Source organism: Poecilia formosa, unplaced genomic scaffold, assembly GCF_000485575.1.
Source record: "Poecilia formosa unplaced genomic scaffold, Poecilia_formosa-5.1.2 Scaffold242, whole genome shotgun sequence".
NCBI lineage: Eukaryota > Metazoa > Chordata > Actinopteri > Cyprinodontiformes > Poeciliidae > Poecilia > Poecilia formosa.
In genome coordinates, this window is record NW_006800181.1 from 83,936 (window position 1) to 110,849 (window position 26,914).

General features: G+C 38.2%; 4 protein-coding genes across 4 annotated transcripts; 3 read left to right on the top strand and 1 right to left on the bottom strand.

Moving 5' to 3' along the window:
* The first annotated feature begins 3,318 nt into the window (after positions 1-3,318).
* Positions 3,319-8,644, top strand: LOC103150091 (N-acetylmuramoyl-L-alanine amidase-like). Its single transcript, XM_007569549.2, has 4 exons — positions 3,319-3,532; positions 4,779-5,639; positions 7,151-7,361; positions 8,015-8,644. Exons 1-4 carry the CDS (start codon positions 3,439-3,441, stop codon positions 8,316-8,318), a joined length of 1,470 nt encoding a protein of 489 aa, XP_007569611.1. The 5' UTR covers positions 3,319-3,438; the 3' UTR covers positions 8,319-8,644.
* A 310-nt stretch (positions 8,645-8,954) lies between these two features.
* On the top strand, positions 8,955-12,164 carry LOC103150093 (lysozyme g-like). Its single transcript, XM_007569551.2, has 5 exons — positions 8,955-9,266; positions 9,511-9,588; positions 9,684-9,880; positions 9,970-10,108; positions 11,332-12,164. Exons 1-5 carry the CDS (start codon positions 9,263-9,265, stop codon positions 11,463-11,465), a joined length of 552 nt encoding a protein of 183 aa, XP_007569613.1. The 5' UTR covers positions 8,955-9,262; the 3' UTR covers positions 11,466-12,164.
* A 1,193-nt stretch (positions 12,165-13,357) lies between these two features.
* LOC103150092 (lysozyme g-like) lies at positions 13,358-16,500 on the top strand. Its single transcript, XM_016680440.1, has 4 exons — positions 13,358-13,637; positions 13,733-13,929; positions 14,022-14,160; positions 16,101-16,500. Exons 1-4 carry the CDS (start codon positions 13,514-13,516, stop codon positions 16,232-16,234), a joined length of 594 nt encoding a protein of 197 aa, XP_016535926.1. The 5' UTR covers positions 13,358-13,513; the 3' UTR covers positions 16,235-16,500.
* Positions 16,501-16,698: 198 nt separating this feature from the next.
* LOC103150095 (zinc finger protein 98-like) lies at positions 16,699-24,563 on the bottom strand. The gene is made up of 6 exons (XM_007569556.2): positions 24,184-24,563; positions 21,065-21,351; positions 20,300-20,508; positions 19,392-19,505; positions 19,137-19,302; positions 16,699-18,067 (listed from the first exon to the last, which is right to left on the bottom strand). The coding sequence occupies exons 2-6, from the start codon at positions 21,327-21,329 to the stop codon at positions 17,889-17,891; spliced, it is 933 nt and encodes a 310-aa protein (XP_007569618.1). The 5' UTR covers positions 21,330-21,351; positions 24,184-24,563; the 3' UTR covers positions 16,699-17,888.
* Between the last annotated feature and the right edge of the window lie 2,351 nt (positions 24,564-26,914).

Consider the following 26,914-nt stretch of genomic DNA (forward strand, 5'->3'; position numbering starts at 1 on the left):
CAGGAATCCACAAGCTCCAAACAGCAGAAATCCTGTTATCATGAATAAATCCAGGGTGAATCCTGCTGGGTGTGTCCCCGCAGGGTAAGAGGGCTCTCCTGTGCCCAGACTTCTCGTCGAAACATCATTTGTAGATTTGGATGATGTGCAAAGAAAAGCTCCAAAAATATAGAAAAAGAGGACAAAAACAGAGCAAGCAGGGCATTCATGGGCAGGGAGGGAACAGAGGAAAGAAGTGTCTGCCTTCATTGAGAGCAAGAGAGAAAAGAGTTACATTCTGTTAGACACTAAGGCCCATTCCTCAGAAAACAGAAACTTATCAGGCCGCAGAGACGTGGTGTGATTTCAGGGAGTGTCTTCAGTCCATATAATCAGCTAGCCTCCTCCTTCTCCTCAGACGCTGCACAGACATTTTTTAGAAACTCTTCTCGAATGTAATTGTGTCGAATTTTATAAGGACTTTCGAGAAGTGCCTGTTGAGCCTTTACTGAATATGTACAGTAAGGAGCAAAAGTTTGGACACACCTTTTCATTCAAAGAGTTTTCTTCATATTCATGACTATGAAAATTGTAGATGCACACTGAAGGCATCAAAACTATGAATTAACACATGTGGAAATATGTACTAAACAAAAAAAGTGTAAAACAACTGAAAATACGCCTTATATTCTAGTTACTTCAAAGTAGCAACCTTTTGCTGTGATTACTGTTTTACACACACTCTGCATTCTCTTGATGAGTTTCAAGAGGTCGTCACCTGAAATGGTTTTCACTTCACAGGTGTGCCCTGTCAGGTTAATAAGTGGGATTTCTTGCCTTATAAATGGGGTTGGGACCATCAGTTGTGTTGTGCAGAAGTCACAGCTGATAGACCTACGAGTGTCGGACCCCCCGAAGCTCGTCCCAAAGTACGGGACGAGCATCGGACCGCCCTCTGGAGGCCAGAGGACGGGACACCAGAGGATTTTGTGAGGAAGGATCAGAGCTGGAGCTGCTACGAGTCAGAGCCTAACATGCTGAAAATGTCTTTTTCTGAATGTGAAGGAAACATATATGTATTTTCTATTTCACTTTTGGATAATTTCTCTTTTATCTTTGGCTTTAGCCTGTGAACCAGGACGTCTCAGAAGTCATTGGAGTTCTCCCAGTGTGACCAGTGTTCCCAGTATAATAAATAAATGTTTTATTCTTTCACTTTTTGTGTATTTTTAAATATCTCAATCTGAAGTATTAGTGTATTAATACAGCTTATGCAATGAAATAAGAAGAGAAGGAGGGGGGGAACCATACCGCTAGATGGGGTTGCTGGGAGGGGGTCGGGTTAGCATAACTTTAGAGGGGGGTGGAGGATTGTAGCATATCGCAAGAGGGGGGACGAGGTTGACTTTCCCTCCCCCGCTATAAGTTTCCCGTAATCTCAAATCCAAAATTTGACAGATATGCTATTTTATTTATATAATTATAAGTAATTTCCACTATCAGTATTGTGTCTACCTGAGGATTCCTCTGCTCATTATCTTTCATTAGATCCTCATCAATGACTGTAGGTTGAAGCACTGAGGAGTTACAGTGATTAGAAGTTTGTATGCCAGCTGTTGTCCAAGGGTGCTATTTGGAGACTCCAAATGGCACACTTGGACCCTTGTACATCCTCAAAAACAAACATGTCCAAAATGACATTTCTTTTTTGTGCCATTTTGATCAATCTTGAAATTCACAAGCATAATACTTTATTCTACAGATTTATTGTATTTTCCAGTCCATACATTCCACACTTAATGTGTATTTTGGAAGAAATAAAAATGAAAAATATGCGTGAAGCAAAATTTTTAGCTACAAACTACTTTAAAGTATTAAAGTTAAATACTTTAACTTACAGTTAATGTATTTTTGACTACAAACATCTACCAGACTATCCAGTCTGAATACACCCTAAAAGAAAATATTCTAGAAGTCTTCACCTGCAGAAAGAGAAGTGAGAAACCACAGAGATTTTCACAGACGGAAATGAGTTTGTATCTATATCTAACAGCAACAGCACAAAAACTAAAGTAAAACTTTAAAAACATGCCCTATAAAAAAAGCACATTACAAATGTAGTTTCATTTGGCCTTATCTACACAAATTATTTTAAGGTGGGAGGACTAGCAGCATGAGAAAAGTCAAAGTATTTACTCAGAATGTATCCAATTTACTTGAATATGTACATTATGAAAAATGAAGTATCATTCAGTTATCCTTCTGAATCACAACTCTTACAGCATTTTATTTTATTTCATTTTCACACAGATCATTTGGAAGATTGAATTCTAAAACATGTTACAGACTTAAATATGGTGAGTTTAAGTCTATTTGTAAGGCTTAAACAGACTTAAACTTTTTTGGTTACACATTTTCATTTTGTGCATACAGAACTTGGCAAATAATGTCAGAAAATTAACTGAACATTAATGATACAATGTTTGTTTCTAATTCCAGATTTCTATTCTGTACTAGATTAAAGGCCTACTTCCCCTTTCCAGGAACTCTGGATTATATTTGATCCGATTTAAAGTGTCAAATAAGTAGATGGGTGGAGTTCTGAATGGATCCTTAACCTGTTCTTTCTCAAACCTGATTTGATTTAATTTGGTTCGGTTACGAGAGATCAATTTACCTGACATACATGTTTCTGAACTGTGGAAGGAAGTGAGAATAAATCCACAAAATCACAGAGAGAGCACACAAACGCCACACAGAAAGGCAAAATCTCGGTTTTGACCACCATATTATGAAAAAGTCCACTTATTTCATTGTGTTTATCACTAATAATTACACACAGATGGATATTTAAAAGCCTTTAAATGGGAAAAAGAACGAGCCGCTTGGCAGGATTTCTAAAAAAAAAAAAAAAAAAAAAAAAAAAAAACCAATCTTCCTGCAAGCTAACTTTTCTAAACTTGTTTTTTTCCCCCACAAATCTACATTCAGCTAACTGGCCATGAGCAGTGACTCAGATGTTTAGTCATTCTCAGCAGCTAGATGGCAAACATTAACTCTACATGTGCTTTATTTTTTACATCATTCAAGCAATCACACAGAAGAAGCCATGGATGGATCTGCTTGTAAGGACAATGACATTACGGGAAAGTCGGATCTTTCTTTAAAAAAAATAACAACAAACCTTCATCATGACTGTTTTTATTAACCAGGAGAAGCAGACTTTGCTGCTTGACTGTAGGCTAAACCAATATTTGTACCCATGAGTGGGCAAATAGTCCTATTGGGACAGAACATTGCAGTCACGCATGCACACCCACACACAAAAAGAAACGTACACAAAACCCTCAGAAGCCCCTCCAGGCTCTTACTGGGGAGGAGATTTTTTTATGACAGCTGACAAGAGATCACATCTTAGACATATCCTGTTATCTTATTTAATTAAAAACTGGACATTAAATGCTAACAACCAGGAAATGCAACATGATTTTTTTTCGATTTACATTTTTGGTTCTTGCTTTAAACTTCTTAACCGTCTACAACAGGCCAGCAGGTAAGCTCATTAAGTTCAAAGGCAATTAACCTTTATGATTGAATATTGCCTTTCTAGGACATTTATCCAGTTAATTTTTACAGAACTAAGTGTATTAATATCATCCTAGAAGAAAACGGCATCTAATCTGAAGATGTTAATATGGATGAAGATACTTTTCATAGAAATGTGACAATATTCATTATTTAACCCTTTAAAGACAGACACGAGAAACGTTTCCAAGAAAATTCACATTTTAAAATTTTGCTGGGATAAAATACAAATGTATTTGGTGCATTTTTGTAATTGCAAGCAAAAATATTTGTTTTGGATGCATCATAAAAACACATGACAAAATTAAACATGATTTTTAAAACATTTTTTAGGATTACGTTCTTTTTTTGTCCTGTTTGTTGAAACTCCAAAACCTTACGGGATCTGCATGGTTTGGCTGAAATCAATTTCTCCTGCATCTCCTCTGTCATGTCATTAAAAGGATTCTTCACAGAAAGAAATATTTGCTTTATTTTTAAATGGGACCTATTGTTCAAAATTCACATGTTGCACATTTTTATATTTCCATTTGGGTCTCAAGTGCTTCTAAAATCAGCCAAAGGTCTTATAAGAAAAACCCAGATATTTTTGGGATGGTTTTTGGTTCTTGTTTTGAACTTCTTAATTGTCTAAAGCAGGAATTTATTTTTTGGCAGTAAGTTCATACACCGTTACCTAGGAAACCCAACCCAGCCCTTCACCTTAGCAACCCAACCGGATCTCCAGCACATTTGGTCAGCTGGTTTTACCTCTTGCATATGCTGTACAATGTCTGCTGGTATTTTATAGCTGACAAAACACTTGCAGGAGGCTCCACTTCTGATTTTCAAAGATGTGTGGTTGTATAACTGCACATCTGTTTGCTGCTATTTTCAGAAGCAAGTGTAAACATAGAGTTGGGGGGCGTGGCCAGAAGCAGATTAACTGGATTTAAAGTGACAAAATGTCCTAAAATAGCTCAAAATAGGCAGAACTCACCAGACTAAAATCTTATTGTCTAAGAATGAGTTTGTGCCAAAAAATTTGGATTTGTCTATAGACCTATCCTAACCTGGTCAAGGCAGTTTTTCATTGAGTCCAACATTCATTTTAGTTTAAGGCTCATAATTAAGATCCAATCTCAAATCCCACAAGTGAACATCCATAAAGTGAGTGGGTTTCTGGATCAATAACTTTACAGATCTATAATAAATATCCACCATATTTCTTTCAGGCGTCCACTTGCGTAACATGGAGAGCTTCATCCAAGCTGTGCAGCAGGTTGAAGACTCCAACCCTGGCCTGTCGCCCCTGGCTCTGGCTAGGGCTTTGCGGAGGACGGCTGGCCATGACGATCTGATGACCGTCCATTTCTTAGGCGCGTCGCACAATCTCAGTGACACAGAGGGTTTGGAGGGATCGATCCTAAATGCAACATCCTTCAGCTTTTTTGATAAGGCCATCCACCACATTGTGACTGACCACGGTGAGGAGCGCGGAGTGGTCCTCGCTCCGGACGGCACCACGGTTGCTCTTGCACCCCTACTATTAGGGATTGAATCAGGACTGAAAGCCAAGATGGAGGGAACAGAAGCTGTTGGTATCTTTCCTCTGTCCCTCGGTCGGACGTTGGGCCTGTCGTTGCTAAGCCTCCAGGACATCCCACCGTCCATGCGTCTGGGTCCCAACGGGTGCTGGGACAATGTGGAGCAGCCAAAGGTGTTTAAGTTATCTCGGCCTGCCACTCTAGCCACAGATGCTGTTATAAACGGTGGCATGGATGGAGTTATACTGGGCAATCACCTCAGCAAGTTACCAGCGACTGAGCAGCCTCAGGCCCTCAGTGAGATCTTAAGAGGATACTATAATTTCACTCTGACTGAGAAACAAGGCATTGATGCTGTGACAAGCTACATCAGCCCAAAGAGGAGGCAACTTTCAAGGCAACTTCTGGAGTCACTTGATCTTCACGCTGAAGTGATGACGACACTAACATTGGTCTGGAAGCTGGAGAAGACAGAATGGATTGCTCTGGACTCTGGTCTGGGAAACGCGGTGCAGGATGGATTAAAAACATTTATGCACAGATACCTGGGTGAGTAATGTTATCATGTCAGACGTATTTAGGCATAAAATAAGGCTGCAAGTAAAAACTGTTTTGGAAAGGTAAGGCTTCAAACTCCGTTTTTACTTGTGCTTACTAGACAAACTGTACTTTTGTTTACTTTAGATTTTGACGTCATCTGGTGACACTGTGATATATTTGGTAAAGAGGCTAAAGTGCAACTTACAAAAATGTTTACATTTCCTTGAACTTTTTAAAACATTTGTAGCAAGTTTCTTATGCTACAAACAACCTTCAATGTATTTTTATTGGGATTTTATGTGGTAGATCAACACAACAAAGTGCATGGATTTCAATTAAGTCTGAACACACCACAGAGAACTATTGTAGTGGCAGCATCATGCTGTAGGGATCCTTGTCTTTTGCAGAGGCAAAGAAGCGGGTCAGAGTATGAAGAAATTATGAATTAGCTAAATACTCAGCAATACCACCTAGCACAGCATAGCATATCATAGCATAGCATAGCATAGCATAGCTTAGCATAGCTTAGCACAGGGGTCACCAACTCCAGTCCTCAAGAGCTACCATCCTGCAACTTTTAGATTCACCTCTGCTCCAAAATGTCTGAATTCCCTCACCAGCATTCATTCCTCTCTGCAATAGGCTGGAAACGAGCAGTTTATTTGATCCAGGTGTGTTTGAGCAGAGACGCATCTAAAAGTTACAGGATGGTAGCACTCGAGGACTGGAGTTGGTGACCCCTGTCTTAGCATATCAAACTATAGCAAATCATAGCATAGCACACCAAGTATAGCATAGCACACCATAGCATAGCAAAGATTAAATTAGCATATCAAACCATACCACACAGCATAGCATAGCAAACTGTAGCATAGCAAGAACAACTTTAAAATTTGAAGAATGTTGATTAATGTGCTGCCAAAAAATGTAGGATTAAAAGAAGGCAGAGTGTTGGTTCAAATCCTCAAGATGAAAAGTTATAAATTTACCAAAGAAATAAAACAATTATAAACAAAGTCTCATTTTGTTTTGAAGAGCAGGAAGTAAAAATGTATTTTTAAGTGAGATTTAGAAATAACAACCGATGACGCCTGTCTGATGTGCTTCGGTAAATCGTTTGACAGATTTGCCACGGTTTCCTGAGAAGCTGTGTCACCTCTGAGTGTTATTTAAGTCTTTATACATGCATGTTATTGTTAGACAAAAAAATAGCAAAAACCCTCAAAAAGAAAAGAAGAATAGGGAAGAAATATTGGTCTGGCCAAGAACACCAGCAAAAATATATTTGCAGGCCACACTTTTTAGATTTCATTTGAGAAATGTAAAAAATATTTAGTTTTCCTTTTGTTTTACAATAAAATATTCTGTTCTACAACATGTAATGTCAGAAAAATGCAGTTTTTATTTTGTTGAAAGGACAAGAATACTTTGGCATTACAATGATTATAAATGATTACATTTATATATAAATGATGGTGTTCTGAGATAGGAACTAATTAACTGTGTCCTCCTGAATGCAGATTGCCCTCAGATCATCCCTCGCTGCCAGTGGGGGGCGAAAGCTTCACGGGATACACCGATTCCACTCTCACTTCCACTCAGGTTTCTATATGTTCATCATACTTACGAGCCTTCACGGCCTTGTTTGTCCTTCTCAAGCTGCTCCCGTAACATGAGGTCCATGCAGCGTTTTCACCAAGAAGATCGTGGCTGGAATGACATTGGATATAGGTAATCAGGTTCTGAAAGTTTCGCTTTGTTGCAGAATATGAAGATTGAAACCTATACTATTGAATTACAAATATGATCATATGTTGTTTTTTCTTTGACAAAGTTTGTTGTGAGGGTTCACAAAGTTGAATAGTTCTGATAGTCATGAGGCTGTTTTATTTTTTCAAATTGCATGAATTAATGAATTTTATTAAACATCACAATGAATTCAGCTCAGAAACATTTAGTGTGAACAGGACATTATCGTCAAGCTTTAAAATGAACATTTTCCTTAAAACACCAGAGTCGGATCAATGTGACGCACTTCCATCTCAGGATACAGAAACAAGCCGCTAAGCATTCTGGGAAATAGTTCCCACTCCTGTCTTTTTCTTCCTTCAGTTTTTTAAGTGCTAACCTGAAAACTCTAGTTTATTCTATTCTAATAAAAAGTTAACACAACTTACTACTGTAAGTTTATCTTTCTCAAACTCACATTTAGGTTCAAAATATAAAACTGTCTAAATTTATTTGACTTAAAGAGTAGAAGACAGTCGACACAACTACTAAATGCAGCTCAGATGTTTTACAGTGTATGGGAACCAGCTGCTAAAACGTTTCATAAGTCATGTTATGATTTCTGATATATTAAATTATCTATTATCTACTATAAGCTTCGTGGTTGGATCTGACGGTTACATCTATGAAGGACGGGGTTGGAGCCACGTGGGCAGACACACCAGGGGACACAACGCCTTGGGCTATGGCGTGTCAATCATCGGAAACTACACGGCCACACTGCCGTCTCGCCACGCCATGGACCTGCTGCGTAACCACCTGGCGCTCTGCGCTGTGAATGGAGGAGGACTGACAGGAAACTACACCATCCAAGGCCACAGGCAGGTGGTGAACTACACCACCTGTCCTGGAGATGCCTTGTTTTCAGAAATACGAAGCTGGGAACATTTTAGAGAATGACACAAATGGCAGCCATTGCTGATCACAAGATTCCTAAATCTAATTTGATTGCGGATGTAGTTTGATTAATGTGAATTGGTTTATTTATCCAATGAAGGAGCATTAATTAAGACCCATGTGGTTTATATCAGATTTTAAGCAGAAGTACTAAGAAATTATTATGCTTTTCTTTCTTAACAAGTAATGGAGCAGAGATGGCAAAACGTTCCCTATGTGATTTTAAAGCAATGTCACTTACAGAAGAATTAAAGAAAGTTTTTGAGATCTGGTTCACTTTCTATCTAACCAACAAAATACATCACAATAAACCTGATTCCCTGTTTTAAGTTGTATCCCTACTTACTGCATCTATTAAAAATAAAAACAACAACTTGAAACTCTTCATCGTAGGTACACCTCAGTGGATTCTTGCCTCCTCTTCTTGTAAATGTGCCCTAAGACACGACATTTACAGTAACTCTGTAACTGCCCTGGTTTTCTTGTGAGGGATTACATATGTTCCTTCATGTATTCATTATTAAAATCTCTACATTTCCAAGCTCCATTCAACACCATAATAATCCTCGCCAGAGAACAGAAAGCATCCCAGATGACTGAAAAACACTAAATGTTTGTATTTTAAGACTTTATTTTCATCACAACAACATTCATCTACATGTTCTGCCTCCATACACCAAATGATGTACTGCAAATGAGCGAGCATTATCACTCGTGGCGACAAATGCTACTGTGGTAAAAGTCTGGTTTCCTGTATTCAAAATGCATTCAAACACTCTAACGGACAGAATGGGACGTTTCATGCACAATTTCCTGTGTGTGATAGCACAGACGACAGTAAAAAAGGTATAAAATATTGTCTTGCACCCAGTGCGTTTGCACCCCAGAACAGGGAACAGATCTTCCACTTCAGCTCCAAGTGAGCATCAGCAAGAGAAACTGCAAAAATGAGTGAGTATTTTATTGTTTATATGATGTATATTGTCTGGCCAAATGCTGCTGTAACATTTCAAAGAAACAGAAGTCTTCATTTTTTTCTCCTTAGATATAAAATATTTTATTAGTTACGTAAAAAATAAACATTATTTCAGACAGAGCTTGCACAAAATGTGGTTTAAGATAGCATTTGATGTACGATTTAACATTTAAATTTGTCTCCTTCATGCTCTTTATGTAAATGCTGATATTTCTACAGGTTATGGAGACATCACTAGAGTTTCTGCCTCAGGTGCTTCTGAGAAGACTTCTCAGCAGGATAGACTGGGTTACTCTGGTAGATACTGAAGATAAACAGCTGACTGAACTGAAAATGTTAATCTGCTGGGCTGAAAAACAACAAACTCATGTGGCTGTAATTTCTCCAAACAGGTGTGGAGGCATCAGAAAAAATGGCCCAAATGGATTCTGGAAGAATGAATAAGTACAAATCAAAAATCAACAGTGTGGGAAGTCAGTGCGGTATTGATCCGGCCCTTATTGCTGCCATCATCTCCAGAGAGTCCAGAGCTGGAAATGCCCTAGATGACGGATGGGGGGATCACGGTAACGCCTGGGGACTCATGCAGGTCGACAAATTTAGTTCCAACATGCTAAATCTTACCAAATGCTTCACAAAGAGAGATTTACCGCTTTTTTTATTTCCATAAACATGCAGGTGGATATTAGATATCACCAAAAGGAAGGAGACTGGGACAGTGAGGAGCATCTCCGCCAAGCTACAGGGATCCTTGTTCATTTCATTAAAAGGATTCAGAACAAGTTCCCAAACTGGAGCAGAGAGCAGCAGCTGAAAGGTTTGTTTAATCTTCAGCATTTTGTCTGAGATTTCGTCCAACTGTCTTTGTGACCTGTGAGAAGAGACTGAAGATTGCTCTTCATGTTTGGCGAGTCTCTTTGTGTGCCAGATGTCTTCAAGTATTCAGACGTGAAGAATGTCATTTAAGGTTTATAGTTTCGCTGAGGTGCAAATCATTTGTTGTGGTTATATTGAACGTGGTTGCTGCTGCAGATCAGATCTAGTTTTAATCCTCCTGCGGTTTTAGCAAGATGCTCAGAAGGAGCTCAGAAAATGTCACAGTCCAACAGCGGGGAAGTGGAAAGAGAGAGTTCTGGGTTTACCCTCAGACCGTCAGTTCCCAAAACCACACACGAATATGGAAAAGCTCACGTGGGATTAGTACGACCTCACCAGACAGGGCACAGAGTAAAAAACTTAAGAGGCCCAAATGACCCCAATGCTTAAAACTGCTGGAGGGATAATAAACAATTAATAGCAGAGGAATCAACAGAGTTCATTCCTTGCAGAGAATTTAGAGGTGATTGTGTTTCCTGTCTCCACCCAGTTGCTCTTCCTGTTTGGTGAGATGCACTCATGCTTTGTGGGGAAAGTCAGACAATTGGTGTGTGCATGAATGCCTTCTACACACCATGCTTGTGTGTGTGTGTGTGTGTGTGTGTGTGTGTGTGTGTGTGCGTGTGTGTGTGTGTGTGCACTTCTGTAAAGAAAAGCAGCTTCTAAGGACATAAATAATAGGTAAAAACCAGATGTTTATGCAGCATGCAGTGGTCGCAAACAGATTAGGGAGAAGGTGGAAGCGGTGCATCATTATTTTCAACTGTGTTTGTTTTCTTTATGTTTGGACTCATGGAGACAAACTGTGCTTAACTGCTTAAAGCACAGTTAAAGGTTAAAGGTTAAGGAGAAGCTTGTTATGTGTCCACATAACACAAATTTGTTGTAAAAAGTCCTAATGACTTCTATGTCTAGTTTTAGGAAGCAGTTTAATGAGGAAAAAATATTGCAACCAAATATTTCTAAAGTAGCACCAAAAAATTCCCCAAAAATGAATAATGAAATCCTGGAGGGAATGCATAATCTACATATAAAAGGTCAGTGGTTTAAAATTGACTAGAGGTAACCTAAAGAAGAGAAAACTCTAGAGCGAAATACTGTTATTTGAAAAGAGCTACAGACGTTGTATTTTTTGATTATTATGGCTTATTTTTTTCTCTGCAGGAGGGATAGCGACCTACAACATGGGGGACGGAAATGTCCATTCATATGAAAATGTGGATGCCATCACAACTGGCAAAGATTACTCCAATTATGTTGTTGCCAGAGCCAAATGGTACAAAAGAAATGGTTACTAAATTCAGCACCTGATAAATCAGTGTTTGTCCTGCTATAAAGAAAAGATGCTTCCATGCAAACTCAAAATTTTAACATGTTTATTCATGCAACAGTTTTTGATTATTATAATACAGAAGCATATTGCTGTCACAGAGGAACATAGGTTTTTGAGCACTGTCACTTGATAACATGGTAACTATATAATACAAATGTTTTATTGTAAAATGTGATAATTTCATGTGATAGTGGTGGTAATATGCCTTCAGGTTGCATTTACAACAAAGCTGCTTAATGACGACCGAAACCAAATCTAGAAGTTTGAAATGGACTTTTTCTGCCTTATTTTGTTTAAAATCCTCCTCAGAGAGAATCTGATACATTTTCATCCACAGTGCGCAGCAGCATCAGCATCTCTCCATGTCTTAGACCAAACATGAAGAGAAACTTAACCATTCTCTACTAGCCTTCATTATGTATGGACTAAAGCACAAGTGTCCAACTCAAGGCCCGGGGGCTAAATCTGGCTCACCAGGAACCTTGTCATGGCCCAGAGGGATGTGTAAATAGATCCTTGAAAATAACCATTGTATGCCTAAATAATATTTTATAAATTAAATGAAAGCAGTTTTTCAACAGAAGAGTATTAGGGCCACGGGAAAAAAAAAAATTCTGAATTTTTTCTCTGAATTTACCAGAATTGTTCTGATTTTAATCTTATAAGATTAAAAAGTTAAAATTCTAGGGTAAAAAAAAATAATTGAGGAATAAAAGGTCAGAATTCTGAGAAAAAGTTTGTATTTTTTGGACAAAATTCTGAAAAAATATATGAGAAATGAGAATTAAAAAGTCAAAGTTCTGAGCAAAAAGTAAAAATTATGGGGAAAAAGACAGACTTGAGAAAAAAAAGTCAAAATTCTCAGAATTCTGACTTTTTACCACAAAAGATTAAAACCAGAATTCGTTCATTTTCCCTCTGGCCACAGTTGTTTTATGTGGTTTTCATATGAACTCCACCAAATTAGATCAATGTAATGATGTTTGGTATTACTTAACTTTAAGAAGTACTCGTCGAATGCAGAGGCTGCTGTTTAGTTATATTTTAGAGGTTTATTAATGAATTTCATCAATGCATTTTACCACAACCAGCCCTTTGGGGACATTCATAATCCTGATATGGCCCAAAGGAAAAATGAGTTTGACATCTCTGGACTAAAGGCATACTACCGCCACTTTCTGGATGAAATTATGATGTAATCATTATGTTTGTGCAATTTAATTAACAGATTATATGATAAAAGTATCAGTACGTTTATGAAAGGTAATTTTTATGTTTGAACAATATGTAATGGTGTTTAAAAGCTTATTTCCCTCCATGATAATAATACGCTTCTGTACTACACCGTCTGGTCTGACAGGTTTTTACTTGTCTGAGTCAATCTGTAGCCTAAGGAGAAATTAATGTTCTGTGCAGTGTGTCCTGCATTTATCAAAAAGGGCAGAATAAGTTTGTGTAAAATGGAAAAAATGAAATAAATGTAATAAAAGACAACATTTGGTCGGTGTCGTTACTTTTAAAGCATCAGATCAGTGGACCACAAACGGTCAGGCCGTCCAACTCATCACACTTTATAGCTCAATAAATAAATGACTCTCTGACACAAAATAATGAAGCTAGCAATATTTTTTTTTTAAAATGACAACGCTGAAGGAAACAGGTTAATCTCGTCTAATTGGCCGAGGCTCTTGGGAAACTTTTTCCTTTGGGTGTGTCTCCTTCCTCTGCAAACAGTTGGCACAGAGTGTGAAAGCACAGAACAGGGAACAGATCTTCCACTTCTGCTTAGAATCAGCAAGAGAAACTGCAACGATGAGTGAGTATTTTATTGTTTACATGACGTATCGTACAAACGCTGACATCAAATGCTGATGTCAGACTTAAAAGTAAGAGAATTTTTTATTTTTTCGTCCTTAAACCTAAAATATTTTACTAAGCAGGCAAAAACCAAGTATTATTTCAGCCAGTCCAGCTGGACATGTGGTGAAAAAAAAGCATTTGATATTATGTAAAATGTGTCTATTTCATGCACTTTATATAAATGCTGATATGTTTACAGGTTATGGAGACATCACTAGAGTTTCTGCCTCAGGTGCTTCTGAGAAGACTTCTCAGCAGGATAGACTGGGTTACTCTGGTAGATACTGAAGATAAACAGCTGACTGAACTGAAAATGTTAATCTGCTGGGCTGAAAAACGACAAACTCATGTGGCTGTAATTTCTCCAAACAGGTGTGGAGGCGTCAGAAAAAATGGCCCAAACTGATTCTGGAAGAATGAATAAGTACAAATCAAAAATCAACAGTGTGGGAAGTCAGTGCGGTATTGATCCGGCCCTTATTGCTGCCATCATCTCCAGAGAGTCCAGAGCTGGAAACGTCCTGCGTAACGGATGGGGGGATCACGGTAACGGCTGGGGACTCATGCAGGTCGACAAATTTAGATCTAACATGCTAAATAAATCTTACCAAATGCTTCACAAAGAGAGATTTACCGCTTTTTTATTTCCATAAACATGCAGGTGGATATTAGATATCACCAAAAGGAAGGAGACTGGGACAGTGAGGAGCATCTCCGCCAAGCTACAGGGATCCTTATTCATTTCATTAAAAGGATTCAGAACAAGTTCCCGAACTGGAGCAGAGAGCAGCAGCTGAAAGGTTTGTTTCTCACAGTAGCCTCTTGGAGAAAATACTCCTGAGCATTTCTCTGAAACGTCTTCCAGCTGCCTAACTGGGGCGGTTGGGGCGAGTCTCTGAACGGGCGTGGCCACGGCGGTTGCCTAATGGGCGGGGCCGAGTGGCGTCACCGTCTACTCTTGAAATCTTATTGATCACCATGTCTGGCCACACCCGCCGGAGCGGTCGACCATTTTGGCAGAAATACTTGCTGATTCAGTTTTAAAAAAAAGTTAAAACAAATGGGACATTACATGTTACTTAACATTTACATGCAATTATAACCAAGTGACTAATTTTCATCTGTAGTCTACTTGGCAGGTTAATGTATATTATGTAAAAAAAAAATAGAAGAGAAAAAGCAACCTCAGATTATGGTACAAAACAAACTTCACAAAGGAGAAAATTAAACAGTAATTTGCAATTTATAATGGTTCAATCATTTTCACTTTAAGTTGGTGCAGTTAAGTTATGCTAAACTAAACATGCTAATTGTGTAACTAGAAAAACATGTCTTAAGCCTCTGTAACAAACATAGTTTTTGCATGTTCAATATTTTTGCGTGGGTAAATAAACAGTTTATTCAAGTTTTGGCACTGCTTTTTGTAATCTAAATCTTTAGTGCCTTTAGATTAGCGGTTCTCAACGTGGGCGGTACCGTTGAGGACGACAGGGGGCGCTGGCAGACACTTTTACAAAAGGGGGGCGCTGGGATTCCTTTGCGGGGCGTTTGGTCGAAGAAGGTAAACATACACCTTATATGCACAACAGTTTAGACTTTGAGCAACTTGGTAAAACTGTATTGTGCAACACTAGATCATGCTTGGTTGCAACGGTATCGATGGCAGCACTTCTTCTATTCAGTGTTTGTAGCTTGTAGCTCCGCTCTCCTGCTACTGGTACCAGTGGCGCAACTGCATATTATTCAGGTGGATGCGAAAACATAAATCGCCCCCCCCCGAGGCGACGCTACGTGGAGTGTAAAACTCTCTACATGTACCTCGTTATGTGCGAGAGGTGAAGGAGCGTGAGGCGCTGAACTGTATGGGAAAACATAATCGGCGCGTCGCCCCCTCCAGACGGGGTTTTGGCGCCCCCTCTGGTGCTGCGCCCCTATGCGTTGCATACGCTGCATACCCACTTTTTGCGCCTCTGACTGGTACCCAACTTTAGATGAAATTGTCTAGATTATAGATGAAATTATTATCTAGACACGGCCCTGTTAACCCCACAAAATAAGTAATAATGCCATGCAGTGATGATATTAGATGGGGGTTAAAATGTAGTACAACATAATTAAAACCTTAAGATGTGATAATCAGTGCAAAATATAATACAATAAGCGTATTGTATTACTTTTTTGCCGCATTATGTAATGACGTTATTACCTTTATTGCAAAAATGGAAAATGCCGAGGTCGTTCTCTCTTTCTCCATTTTTTTAATCGTAATCATTTTAATCTTTGAACCTTTGGTAATTAAATATCGGTGTTATGCCATACACCAGGCTCTATGTCCTGTTCCCTGTTAAATAAATTATTCTACTTTATATGTACAACTCTGCTCCATTGTAACATGAACAGGTGAGGCTGCGGCTCACCTCTCTGACTGAACATCTAACTATTGCATTGAACATTTTGAGAGGCTTTACCGCCGCTCTAAGGCCAGTCTTCATCAATGAAGCGCCCCCTGCTGTTCAGCATTCAAATTGACTCTGTGTAGCATTTATTGGCAAGTTCCTGTCCTTGCCATTCTAATAAATAAATAGTTTAAATATTACATTTAGTATTGTGGATAATTTTACTCTGGTATATATTTTTTCTTCAGTAGGATAAGTTGGTGAACTAATAAAAAATATTTAACAAGCACACTGGTGTTCTGATTATTATAGTTTGATTATTATGACTTTTTTTTACTCTGCAGGAGGAATAGCGGCCTACAACACGGGGGATGGAAAGGTCCATTCATATGAAAATGTGGATCAACACACAACTGGCAAAGATTACTCCAATGATGTTGTTGCCAGAGCCAAATGGTACAAAAGAAACGGTTTCTAAAGTCTGCGGCTGATAAACCAGAGTGTGTCCAGCTAAAAAGAAAAAATACTTTCATGCATGCATCTGTTTTAGATTATGCTTGATTTATGCTTCAGCAATCTGTTTAGGTTTCTATTTAGTCGGAGCAAAGCTGGTGGAAAAGTCATGTTTAGAATCAACAGTGTCCATTATGTTAAATCTGATGCTTAAAGAGAAATTCATGTTCTGTGCAGAATGTTTTGCATTTGTAATCATAAACCGCTGAATAAGTTTGAATAAAATGGTAATTGCTAATTATTGAAATAAATGTAACAAAATGCATCATTTTCTCATGTTGCAACCAAATGTAATTAAATGAAGCCTAACATTTTCACGGTAGCGGTTTATTTGTGGACTTTAGGCTTGATGACTTCACACAAGACTTGGGATTCAATTTGCCACCAATGATTTCACTCAAACCTGAGCCTTCACTCAAACTTGAGATGGATGATGAAGGTGAATTTAATGACGAACTTACAAAACTCACAGGAAACTCAGAAATTAGGGTGACAGGAATAAAACAGAAGATTATGACTGAATGAATCCTGGGAGTTTAAATAGTGTGGATATGCGAATGTGGCCTGGAAAACTGGTGAGTACAATGAACAAAATGAAGAGCAGCTGGGGAGAATCTAAGAAATGAGCTGAGGTAGGAAGAAAAATGGACACAGGAAACTATTAGAATAAAACAGAGTACACATAACGCCAAAATTATTTCCATAAAACTTAGTTTAAATGCAGACAGCGCACAGACAGTTGTACTTTGGGGGAGCAAGGTCTGGTTTTAATTTGATGAAATGTTGTTTTATGAGTTAGAGCTACTGTATAGCATGGAAGTGGAAACTCAAAATTCAATCCATTTGTTGAATTTTTATCCGACAAACACAAAGTACAGCATGATTTTGAAATGAAAGTAAAATAATAGATGATTTTTCAGGTCTTCAGAAATACAAATCTGTAAAATGTAAGTTGCATATATATTCAGACACATTTATTCTTGTAACACTAAATAGAATAAACTAATTGCCTTCAGAAGAGTAAATATATAACATTTTCAACAAAGAACATAAGTGACAGAGTATTCATCTGAAAAAGGTGTTCAGGACCCAGATGATAGTTGAAAAAAATAAAATAAAATCTGTATTCAGAGGTTTTGTAGTACAAATAAAATTATTTTTTCTAGCTTCGTACAAATTAAACTTATATGAAAACGGTAAAATAAATTAAATCCTCAGATCCCATGGCCCGAAACATTCCTCTTGTCCAACGTAATTAAATAAAATAAGCTAATTACGCTAACAAGTTTTGAAGCTTAACCTTTTATTGCCTTTTCTTCTCTTTGTCCAGTAAATAAACATGAGAAACATCTCTCCAAACATATTCAGATCTCAGAAATGTAAAAGTATTTATTTTTGAAAGGTTTAGTGCAGAGCGCAGCAGCTGCTAAACAAGCAAACTCCATCCAAAGCTGCAGCAGTCCTTATTTTCATCTGATGTTTTAGGCCACAAAAGACACACGAGGTGCACTGCAGCTGAGCGAAGTCTGTAGATACATGAAACCTGGTCATCAGAACAGCAGGCGGAAGGGATGTCTGTCCTCAAAGTGTTTTGTGTGACGAAGGAGAAAGGTCAGAGGTCAGCGGTAGGTGCAGTGGTGCTCCTGGTGCTGCCCCAGGTCCACTTTGTGCTGGAAGCTGTAGTGGCAGAGAGTGCAGCGATAGGGCCGGTCGTCCCTGTGCTTTCGGCTGTGCGTGATGAGGTTGGAGCTCTGGCTGAATGCTTTGCCGCATATCTGGCAAACATGAGGTTTCTCCCCTGCAAAAGGCCGACAGGTCATGGTTTAAGAGATTCTGAAGGGTTGACTCACACATGACGACATTCCTCTATTTCATTTCTACATATTAATGATTAAAAATGCTACTGAAATTTAAAAATACTTTATTAATTCCAAAGGGAAAATAAATGTAACTCATATGAATTCAAATTCTTCAGTTATTATAGATATCAATAACTCTGTCTGTGTTACAGTGAATTTGAAGAAGCCTCTGACTGAAGACACTCTGTATTCCCAGGACAGTCTCATGAAGAAATAAATATAAAAAATTACTGATAGAAAGATGCACCAATAGACTCAAACTGTTGTTTTTGTCGTCTATTGTAAGATAAAATAAGAAGAAAATCCTATTTTTAATCAAAAAATATGTATACTTTTTATGTAAACAGTTCTTTTTCTGTTGCCAAGATAAAAACCTTTTCAAATTGTCGTAATTAAATCAGGAGTTGTGCAGTTAATCATACAGACAGGAATTGCTCTCTCTACAAGCAGCATGCGCCCCCTACTGTGCAGCAGCTAAACTGCAGCTCTGGAAAAAACTAAGAGCCCACTACACTGACTGAAAATCTCCTGGTTATTCCACCAAATATTAATTTCTGAGCTCCTCCTGAGTTAAAACATTACCATTATTGTTTTTAAATGAATATGAACTTCTTTTCTTTGTCTGAAAGCACTGCATCTTTTTAGTTATTTTGACCATTTCTCATTTTCTGCTAATAAATGCTAAATTTTTTGCTTGAGATTTCAGAAACATGTTGTCAGTAGTTCCTAGAATGAAAGAACAATGTTCATTTTACTCAAACCTTAAGTAAAATCAGAGAAACCGATCATTATAAGTGGTCTCTTAATTTTTTCCAGAGCTTTAAATAGAAATATATAAAAAGCTCAGCAGCTTATAGAGCTGTTGAATGTTTTTATACACACCAGTTTGCATCTTATTACAGTATTGGCATGTCAAAGCTGCAGTGTACAACATTAAGTTTCAGTAACAACCAGAAGCTCAACTCGGCACATTCGTGTCACCGATGCTAGCAGCTAGCATAAACCTACCTGTGTGAATGAATGTGTGTTTCTTCATGTCCGACTTCTGGTGGAATCTCTTGCCGCAGTACTGACAGGGATACGGCCGTGTGTCCGAATGTATGAGCAGGTGGGTGGAGAGAGTGGAGGAACGCTTGAACACTTTCCCACACACCTCACAGCCGAAGGTCTTCTCCTGAAACGTGGAAGTGAGAGTCGTTAAAATACAACATTCAGTGCTGCTTTCTGAATATAAATCGTCTGTAAAGCATCTGCGGTTCTGACCTTGCCCCTGTGTGAAGACTTCTTATTATCAGCCCTGCTGGCCTTGAAGTGGGCAGCTTTGTTTCCATGACTTTTGCATATATGTGTCTTCAGGCTTGACAGAGATGAAAATATCTGCAGAAAAGAGATGAATGGTGTTTAGCTAGACTAGTGAATCATTAGAAAGTGTTTGAAAATATAAAAAATGATCTAAAAATATTGAGAGTTCTTGGTGCAAAGGTTTTTTTGTTTTTTTTTTAGCTCTTAAAGGTGACCTATTATGCTTCCTAGAACAGGTTAGAGCATACAAAACACGTTCACTACATTTGTTTTAAACAAAATCATTCTTAGATAAGGGCATTTTAGACGGCTCAGTTGTGCCTAATTCGATCTCCTTTCAGAGAGAACTGTTTTAGGATCTGTTGTCATTTTAAAATTCAAAATGGTCACCGAAGTCAGTGTTTATACTCACATAAAAATGGCTGCAAACAGATGCACAGTTATACAAGAAAAAAACAGCTGAATAACTGTGCAGGAGCTCTGCTTGGGTTGCTAGGTAACGGGCTGGGCTTCTCTGGGGTTGCTAAGTAACAGGCTGGGCTTCTCTGGGGTTGCTAAGTAACAGGCTGGGCTTCTCTGGGGTTGCTAGGTAACAGGCTGGGCTTCTCTGAGGTTGCTAAGTAACGGGCTGGGCTTCTCTGGGGTTGCTAGGTAACAGGCTGGGCTTCTCTGAGGTTGCTAGGTAATGGGCTGAGCTTTGCCTGGGCTGCTAGCTCACTTTCCAGATCCCAAAAAAACATGAACTTAATCCCATTAATCAGCTATACGGAGTTTTTTTTGGGGGGGAGGGGGGGTTTGTTTAGTAGCAGTAGAGACTCAAATGAAAGTACAAAAACATTCAATTGTGAATAGTTGAAATGTTGACATACTTTGCCACAGAGCAGACACTCTTGCCTCAGTGCACTGATCCTGGAGCAGCTGCTGTTCCTCGTCTCCCTCTCGATGTGCTGTGGTGGAGTCAGATGTCCCAGGTCCTCTGACAGTTTGTCCGGATAATCTGAGCTCACGGCAGAACTCAGCCATGCTCCTGTTACGGGAGGGATAGCGCCCCCTTTCTCCTGTTTGATAAAGGTACACCCTACAGAAAAGAAATGCAGGGTATTAAAAAAAAATCACATGGTCATAAACCTATAAACATGAAACCTCAGACGATCAAATTTGACAACTTTTCCAACATTTGTATGCTCTCAATCAAAATACTGCATGTGTGGCGTGAAATAATCTGTCACTGTAACGTACTTTTTCATCAATATTAAAGAATAAATTGCTTAAAATAAGCTCATACATCTTTAAGAAAAGTTACGAGTAAGTTAGTTTGTCTTATTTCAAGTGTACTAAGATATTCAAACATGTATTTTTGATCTCGAAACTAGAAACTAGACCAAAATACTTGGTAAAAATATTATGTTTTTGCAGTATAGTCAAATATCTTCAGTACAATTAAAGTTTCAAGTCTTTTATTTTGAAACTTAAATGCAACTTGAGTCTGAATCTCAAACTTGATTCATCAAGAAAAGATGCTACAGTAACATGCATTTTGCACCTTTCATCCCAAAACACATGCAAAGTAGAGATGCATGAAGAAGATTTGGAAATTTAAAAGAACTTGACTCATGAAGGAATATGTCTCCTACCGTTGGATTTGGGACTGAATTGCTGAAGAAGGTGCATGTTTGCATCGGTGCAACTGGAAACATAAATGTTGGCCTGTGAGGTTAGAATAGACGCTTGCTTTTCATCTGGCTCTTTGGCTGCGGAGTACCCCAGGGACGCGTCCCAGGACTCCACGTTTTTCTCTAGCTTGCCGAACACCACCGGGGTGGAACCAGGACTGGGGCATCTCACTGCGGCCCGAAGGTGGTGCAGCCCTCCGCGCTTCACCAGAAAAGATCGAGGCATCACTCAGCTGATTCAAAGTAAACTACAGCAAGAAAAAAAAGAGAGAAAGAGATCACACAGTTAAATTTAGCTTCAGAAAATTTGACAAAGTATGTCAAAAATTATTACTAGAAATGGTTCAGATTAGTTTTTTTTTTTTGGTTTTTTTTTTTGCCGTGTTAGTGAGAACCTCTTAAACAGTGGAACCAGAAATACTCTTACTGTGCAGAAGGGGGCAGCAGAACTACATTCTTTCTCTGGTTTAAATCTGAACCTCGTATTTACGGAAAAACAGCCACGGAATTACAGGATTAAACGAGACAATGACAAGGCAGTTTTCAGTTTCCGGTTCCCAATAAATTAACCATATCCTGTGAATTTAATTTTGATGTTTTGGATGATAATTAGGTGCTTTGTTCCCAATACTCCATGAAGCATAAATATGGCAAAAAGAAAGAAAGAAAGAAAGAAAGAAAGAAAGAAAGAAAGAAAGAAAGAAATCTACTAGTTTTACTTTAAAATACACCTAGAAACTCTGTATATTTAACCGTGGTCTCTTTCCTATGTTGCTAAGCTTTAAAAATGTAGTTTTGTGCAGGAGTTTATGCAGAAAGTTTTCAAAAGGTGTGAGCAGGTGATAATCTTGGGATGAGTAAAATCGAAAGTCATAGTTTTCAGCAGGCCTTTAATGCAGTGTCATTTATAAGAGGAGAATATGATGAGTTAAAGCAGCATACGATGGAAGATAAAAAATGGACTTAGGCATAACTAACTACATAATAAAGTAAGTAAATACTACAACTCATTAAAAACATCTCCCTCCATCACAGGGCCGGTGAGGCCGGGCCGGGCACTGCCCTGCTTGGTGCCGCCACCGCTTTCTTTTCTACAAGGGTTCCCAACAAAGGATTAATAAATAACAGTTCGCTACTTTCTCAGACTTGAAAAACGATGAAACAAAGCAAAACTGTTTAATGACTGAAACTGAATCTAACACTGAGGTTTAAATTTGCACCCAACAACTATGAGAAACGGACCATTATCACTTAAAAGCAACACGTCTCATGACTCAGTGTCTGCACTTGACACATTTAAAGGAGAGACGCCAGTTCATGGTGCTGCTGATAGAAACCAGCGGGGTTGGACCATCATCGCCATGTTTTAAAGCAGCAAATCTAAGTTGAATTTAGGAGGTTTAATGAACTAATTGAAGTATTTTGTGAAAGTCTTTCATTCTGTGTGGTGAAATGAGATGTACTGACTGCAAAAAATGTAATTAATATATCCAAAGTGGGGCAGGACGTCACTCACTGAGGCTGTCAGTCTTGTCCTCGGCCTTCATGTCTTCCTCCTCTTCCTCTCTCTGTCCTCTTTCCTGTTCAATAGCGCTAAAATAAAAGCTGCTAGTGTTGTAAATCGTAGCGTAAATAGCTTAGTTTTTGTACATTTCTAAAGTGAGTGTTTGTGACAGTTTACTGAATAATAACTTTGAATCTTAAAACGTAGATTTTTTGTTTTAGATGAACAGATATGGTTTCCAACCATGAACACGGGTTTTCTACAGACTGGGTTCAACAACAACTACGAGATTAGAAACAATTTTTTTAAAAAATAATCTGGAACAAACATGTCATTTTTTAAAATAAATGCTCAGTAGTTAATGCATTTTCTTTTTGTGAAGAAGGACATCGTTTACAACGAGAGACTTGTTGGGATTACAGCAAAAAATGTCGGAAATCATGAAAACCATCTGCTTTGTGTGTCTTAAACCTAATTCAAAAAGTTAATTTAACAAACAATAGATGTTTATTTTTTTGTTTGAAATGACGTCGTCCTCATGTATTACACATCACTCATGGTAAGAAAGAAAGAGGTTGTAGATATGAGTCAGGACATTAGTTGAAAAAGCTGCTGGAACAATTTGAGTTTTCTTCGACTCCATGGAGAACAAAGTAACACCCTGCTAAACCTCCACCACCTTCTGCTGCACACTGCTGCTCAGCTGGTGTAAAACAACTACAAATGTTACAGAAAACATTATTCTGTGTTTCATAATGAAAACTGGGATATTTTTACTCCAGAGTGTCTGAAAATCTTAGCCAGACAATCCGCCCTTTCAGTTCCTGACTTGTGTATTTTGTGCTTATCTGCCCGTTTTGGGATGTAATTCATTTTTCTGAAACGTTTCTATTTTGGTTTCGTCTCTGCGTAAAATGAATGAAGTGGAAGAGCAGTTTTACACTTGAATTTAGCTTGCCTGACTTTAGAATCACATCAGTTAGGTGTTAAAAGCCTAGAAAAGACAGAAAGCCTGCTTTTACATAAAGTACATCAAAAGGAGCAGAAGTTTAACCTTTGACCTGTGTGTGCGCGTGTTACATCTTAAAGGGGTTTCTTGTGCAAACAAAAGAAGTAAAAACTCGTTTCTGAAGATCACCGAACTTAATTTCTGATCAGGTTTTCTCTTCATCAAGACTTGAAGGAGTTGCAGGAGACGTTTACGCTTGAAGGCTGTGATTTATGCTGCTGCTGCTGCTGCTCCTGCCGCTGGTGATGGCTCTTTGGGCCGGAAGCTCTCTAACACAACCCGGTTCGCTGCGATCAAGATTTTGTCTCAAATGACCAAAGATGAACAAAGAGTCATCCTCGATCATTGTTAATCAGTTTATTATTAGAGGAATGTAAAAACGTGATGTTGAAGGTGGAGAAACGGTCCTGGGAATCCTAAAAGCTCTGACTGTAGGACTGAGTCTCCAGTGTTCAACATGAAACCAAACGAGGAGTTTTTCAGATTACACATTTAGGAAAGTGTATGTATGAGCAGATGTGTACAACTGGTTAGAATGAAACTAAAATAAAAAGTGCAAACACTCACCAGATTTTTTTACATCCCACCGAAGCTCCCCAGCATCCCAGAGACTTCCTGCTGTCGCCGTCTGACGGACCGGAGGCTCACATGAAGCCAGAGAGAGGACACATGGTCAGCGCGCTCACAGGCTGATCTCTCTGGGTCGAAGTGATGCGAGCAACCGAGGATGAGGAAGTGCTTCGGCGCTGAAGCCTTTGAACCCACACCACAAAGCTTCCTCACACACAAACTGAAGCGCTGCACACTCAAGGAAGCAGCAGCACCAAAAACGACCCGGCTCGGTTTAAAAATAAACCCCAAGTGTGCAGGAATCACAGGAAGGTTGCAGTGGGGCGCAAAGCCACCCACGACAGAAGGCCCGACTAGGGAGGAATTAAATAAATCTGATTAAGAGGAAGGAGACTGCGCTGGAAATTCTGCAGAAAGTGTCGACACAACGTGTCGACACGGTCGTGTTTCAACAGAGACCATCGAGGTCGGGTTTAGAAGAAGAAGGTTAATGCAACAACAATTTGCTTCTGGTGTATTGAATGAAAACTAGGGGAACAGGAAGGCCACAAAGTCAGTTCAGTTCATGTTTATTCCATTTTTTTTTTCTAATTCAATAATAATCATCATCATCATCGTGCTTTTGGTTTCTGGTGAAACTAACCTGAAGCAAACTGTGGCGAGAATTTCTAAATGTATTACCAGATTTGCGAGTGAAATGCAAATGTCTCTGATGAACAGTGATTCATTCTTGGCTCGTAAGTCATTGGAAAACTTTGGTTCGACCATTTAGCAAATATATTCACAGTCATCGTATGAGTAAATAAAAAACACATTTTCTACATATGTGTCACTCCAAATCGAAAGCAGAGAATTAAACATTACCTGATTAAAAACTTGATTTGTCATTTTCCACAGAACAAACATGAGACGTTAAAACCAGGATGTATGTTGGTACCATTGTGACAATGTTAAAGTTCATGGCAGAAAAATGAACTTCTTTTTATGTAACTGAATAACTGTGACTGCATGAGACAGCAATTATAGAACTACACTGAAAAACATCCAAGCTTGAAGAGTGAAATTTATTAAAGAGTCAAATTTATTTGTCAAATAAATTTATCCGGTTTTAGATTTTGAACCTAAATGTGAGTTTGTGAAACATAAACTTACAGCAGTAAGTTGTTAATTTTTTTATTAATTTTGTCAAACCTCCAAGAGTTGAATAAACTAGAGTTTTTAGGTTAGCACTTAAAAAACTGAAAGAAGAAAAAGACAGGAATGGGAACTATTTCCCAGAATGCTTAGCGACATGTTTCTGTATCCTGAGATGGAAGTGCGTCACATTGATCCGACTCTGGTGTTTTATTAAGGGATATGTTTATTTTAAAGCTTGAGGATAAAGTCCTGTTCACACTAAATGTTTCTGAGCCGAATTCATTGTGAAATTTAATAAAATTCATTATCAGATCAGAAATTTTGTTCATGTAATTTGAAACAAAAATTATTCTAAAGTAAAATAAGTACTTATTTTACTTTATATTGTGAGTTAAATAATAGAGAAATGTGGATCTTTAGTTTTTTTTTGATATTGTGAAATAATTATTTTGTTTAAATTGCAGCATTAAGTTAAAACTCACAATTCAAGATCAAAGAACTTAAAAAACAAAGTTTAAACAACTTGTCTCTTGTTGTTAAATCAACTTCATAAACTTTAATTTCTGAGTTAAAACCAAAACGACTTTGTCTAAACTGCATTTTCCAGGCAGCAGGTGGACTTTCATTTTCAAGTTAAACCAACTTCAGATGTTTTACAGTGCACAAACACAAATACTGCTATTTGTAATTCAATTCACAAAAAATTGTGATTTTTATCACTAAACTGCACACACAAACTACATCTTATCACATTTTTCAAATGTATTAATCTTTATTGATGCTTATTGAACAAATAGTCAACATAATAGTAAAAAAACAATAATCTTGACAAAACCAACATTATTGTTTTTTTTCTCAAAACATCATTATTTGGATTTAATCAAAAAGAAATGTATCACGATATATGATACAAACTTGATTTGAGCATCTAGTTATAAAGTTGACATAAAAATCAAACTTTTCCACTCTTCTCATGTAACAACCACAGATTATGTATTTTAATGGCAATTTATAATATAGATTAATAAAAATATGTAGAAATGATACATTGTTTAGAAAAAAGAATGACTAAAACTCTGAAATCATGGTTTGGATTATTTTTAATGCCTTCCTTACTCTGAGACAACTAAATAAAATAGTCCACATCGTCTGTCTGTGCGTAATTTACTCTCAGTGTTAACAGAAATGCTCCTTGACGTTTGGGAACATCGCATAGTGTGGAAGACCAAAGAACACAGTAGGGAGGAAGAAGATTAGAGAAAGACTTTAACATCCCACAGAGGAATGTTCAATCCATGGAAAATGAAAAGATGAGCCGACCAGGACAGGCTGAGGGTGACTCTGGAGGGGCTGCAGAAATCAACAGCTCAGGTGGGAGAAATTGATGACAGGACAAAGAAGATGATGAAGAAGCTGCAGGAGACCAAAACTGAGGATTTTTGGTTGGAAGAAAAAGCTTCAAAAGACTTGAGATTGGGACGTAAATTAATCTAAACACACAGTGGTTCATATCCATCTGTTAAAATGGTCCAGTCAAAGTCCACACCTAAATCCACTTGAGTTCTTGTGGCGATGGTTGGAAATGGATGCC

Bases quoted from the DNA above. Each gene is read 5' to 3' on its own strand.
- LOC103150091 (XM_007569549.2), top strand. From the start codon at position 3,439: ATGCTAACAACCAGGAAATGCAACATGATTTTTTTTCGATTTACATTT. The intron at 3,533-4,778 runs GTAAGCTCATTA...TATTTCTTTCAG, and splicing joins CGTCTACAACAGGCCAGCAG to GCGTCCACTTGCGTAACATG. The intron at 7,362-8,014 runs GTAATCAGGTTC...ATCTACTATAAG, and splicing joins TGGAATGACATTGGATATAG to CTTCGTGGTTGGATCTGACG.
- LOC103150093 (XM_007569551.2), top strand. The intron at 9,589-9,683 runs GTAGATACTGAA...TTCTCCAAACAG, and splicing joins GGATAGACTGGGTTACTCTG to GTGTGGAGGCATCAGAAAAA. The intron at 10,109-11,331 runs GTTTGTTTAATC...TTTTCTCTGCAG, and splicing joins CAGAGAGCAGCAGCTGAAAG to GAGGGATAGCGACCTACAAC.
- LOC103150092 (XM_016680440.1), top strand. From the start codon at position 13,514: ATGTGTCTATTTCATGCACTTTATATAAATGCTGATATGTTTACAGGT. The intron at 13,930-14,021 runs GTCGACAAATTT...ATAAACATGCAG, and splicing joins ACGGCTGGGGACTCATGCAG to GTGGATATTAGATATCACCA. The intron at 14,161-16,100 runs GTTTGTTTCTCA...TTTACTCTGCAG, and splicing joins CAGAGAGCAGCAGCTGAAAG to GAGGAATAGCGGCCTACAAC.
- LOC103150095 (XM_007569556.2), bottom strand. From the start codon at position 21,329: ATGCCTCGATCTTTTCTGGTGAAGCGCGGAGGGCTGCACCACCTTCGG. The intron at 20,509-21,064 runs GTAGGAGACATA...TCTTTTCTGTAG, and splicing joins ATTCAGTCCCAAATCCAACG to GGTGTACCTTTATCAAACAG. The intron at 19,506-20,299 runs GTATGTCAACAT...TCTTTTCTGCAG, and splicing joins AGTGTCTGCTCTGTGGCAAA to ATATTTTCATCTCTGTCAAG.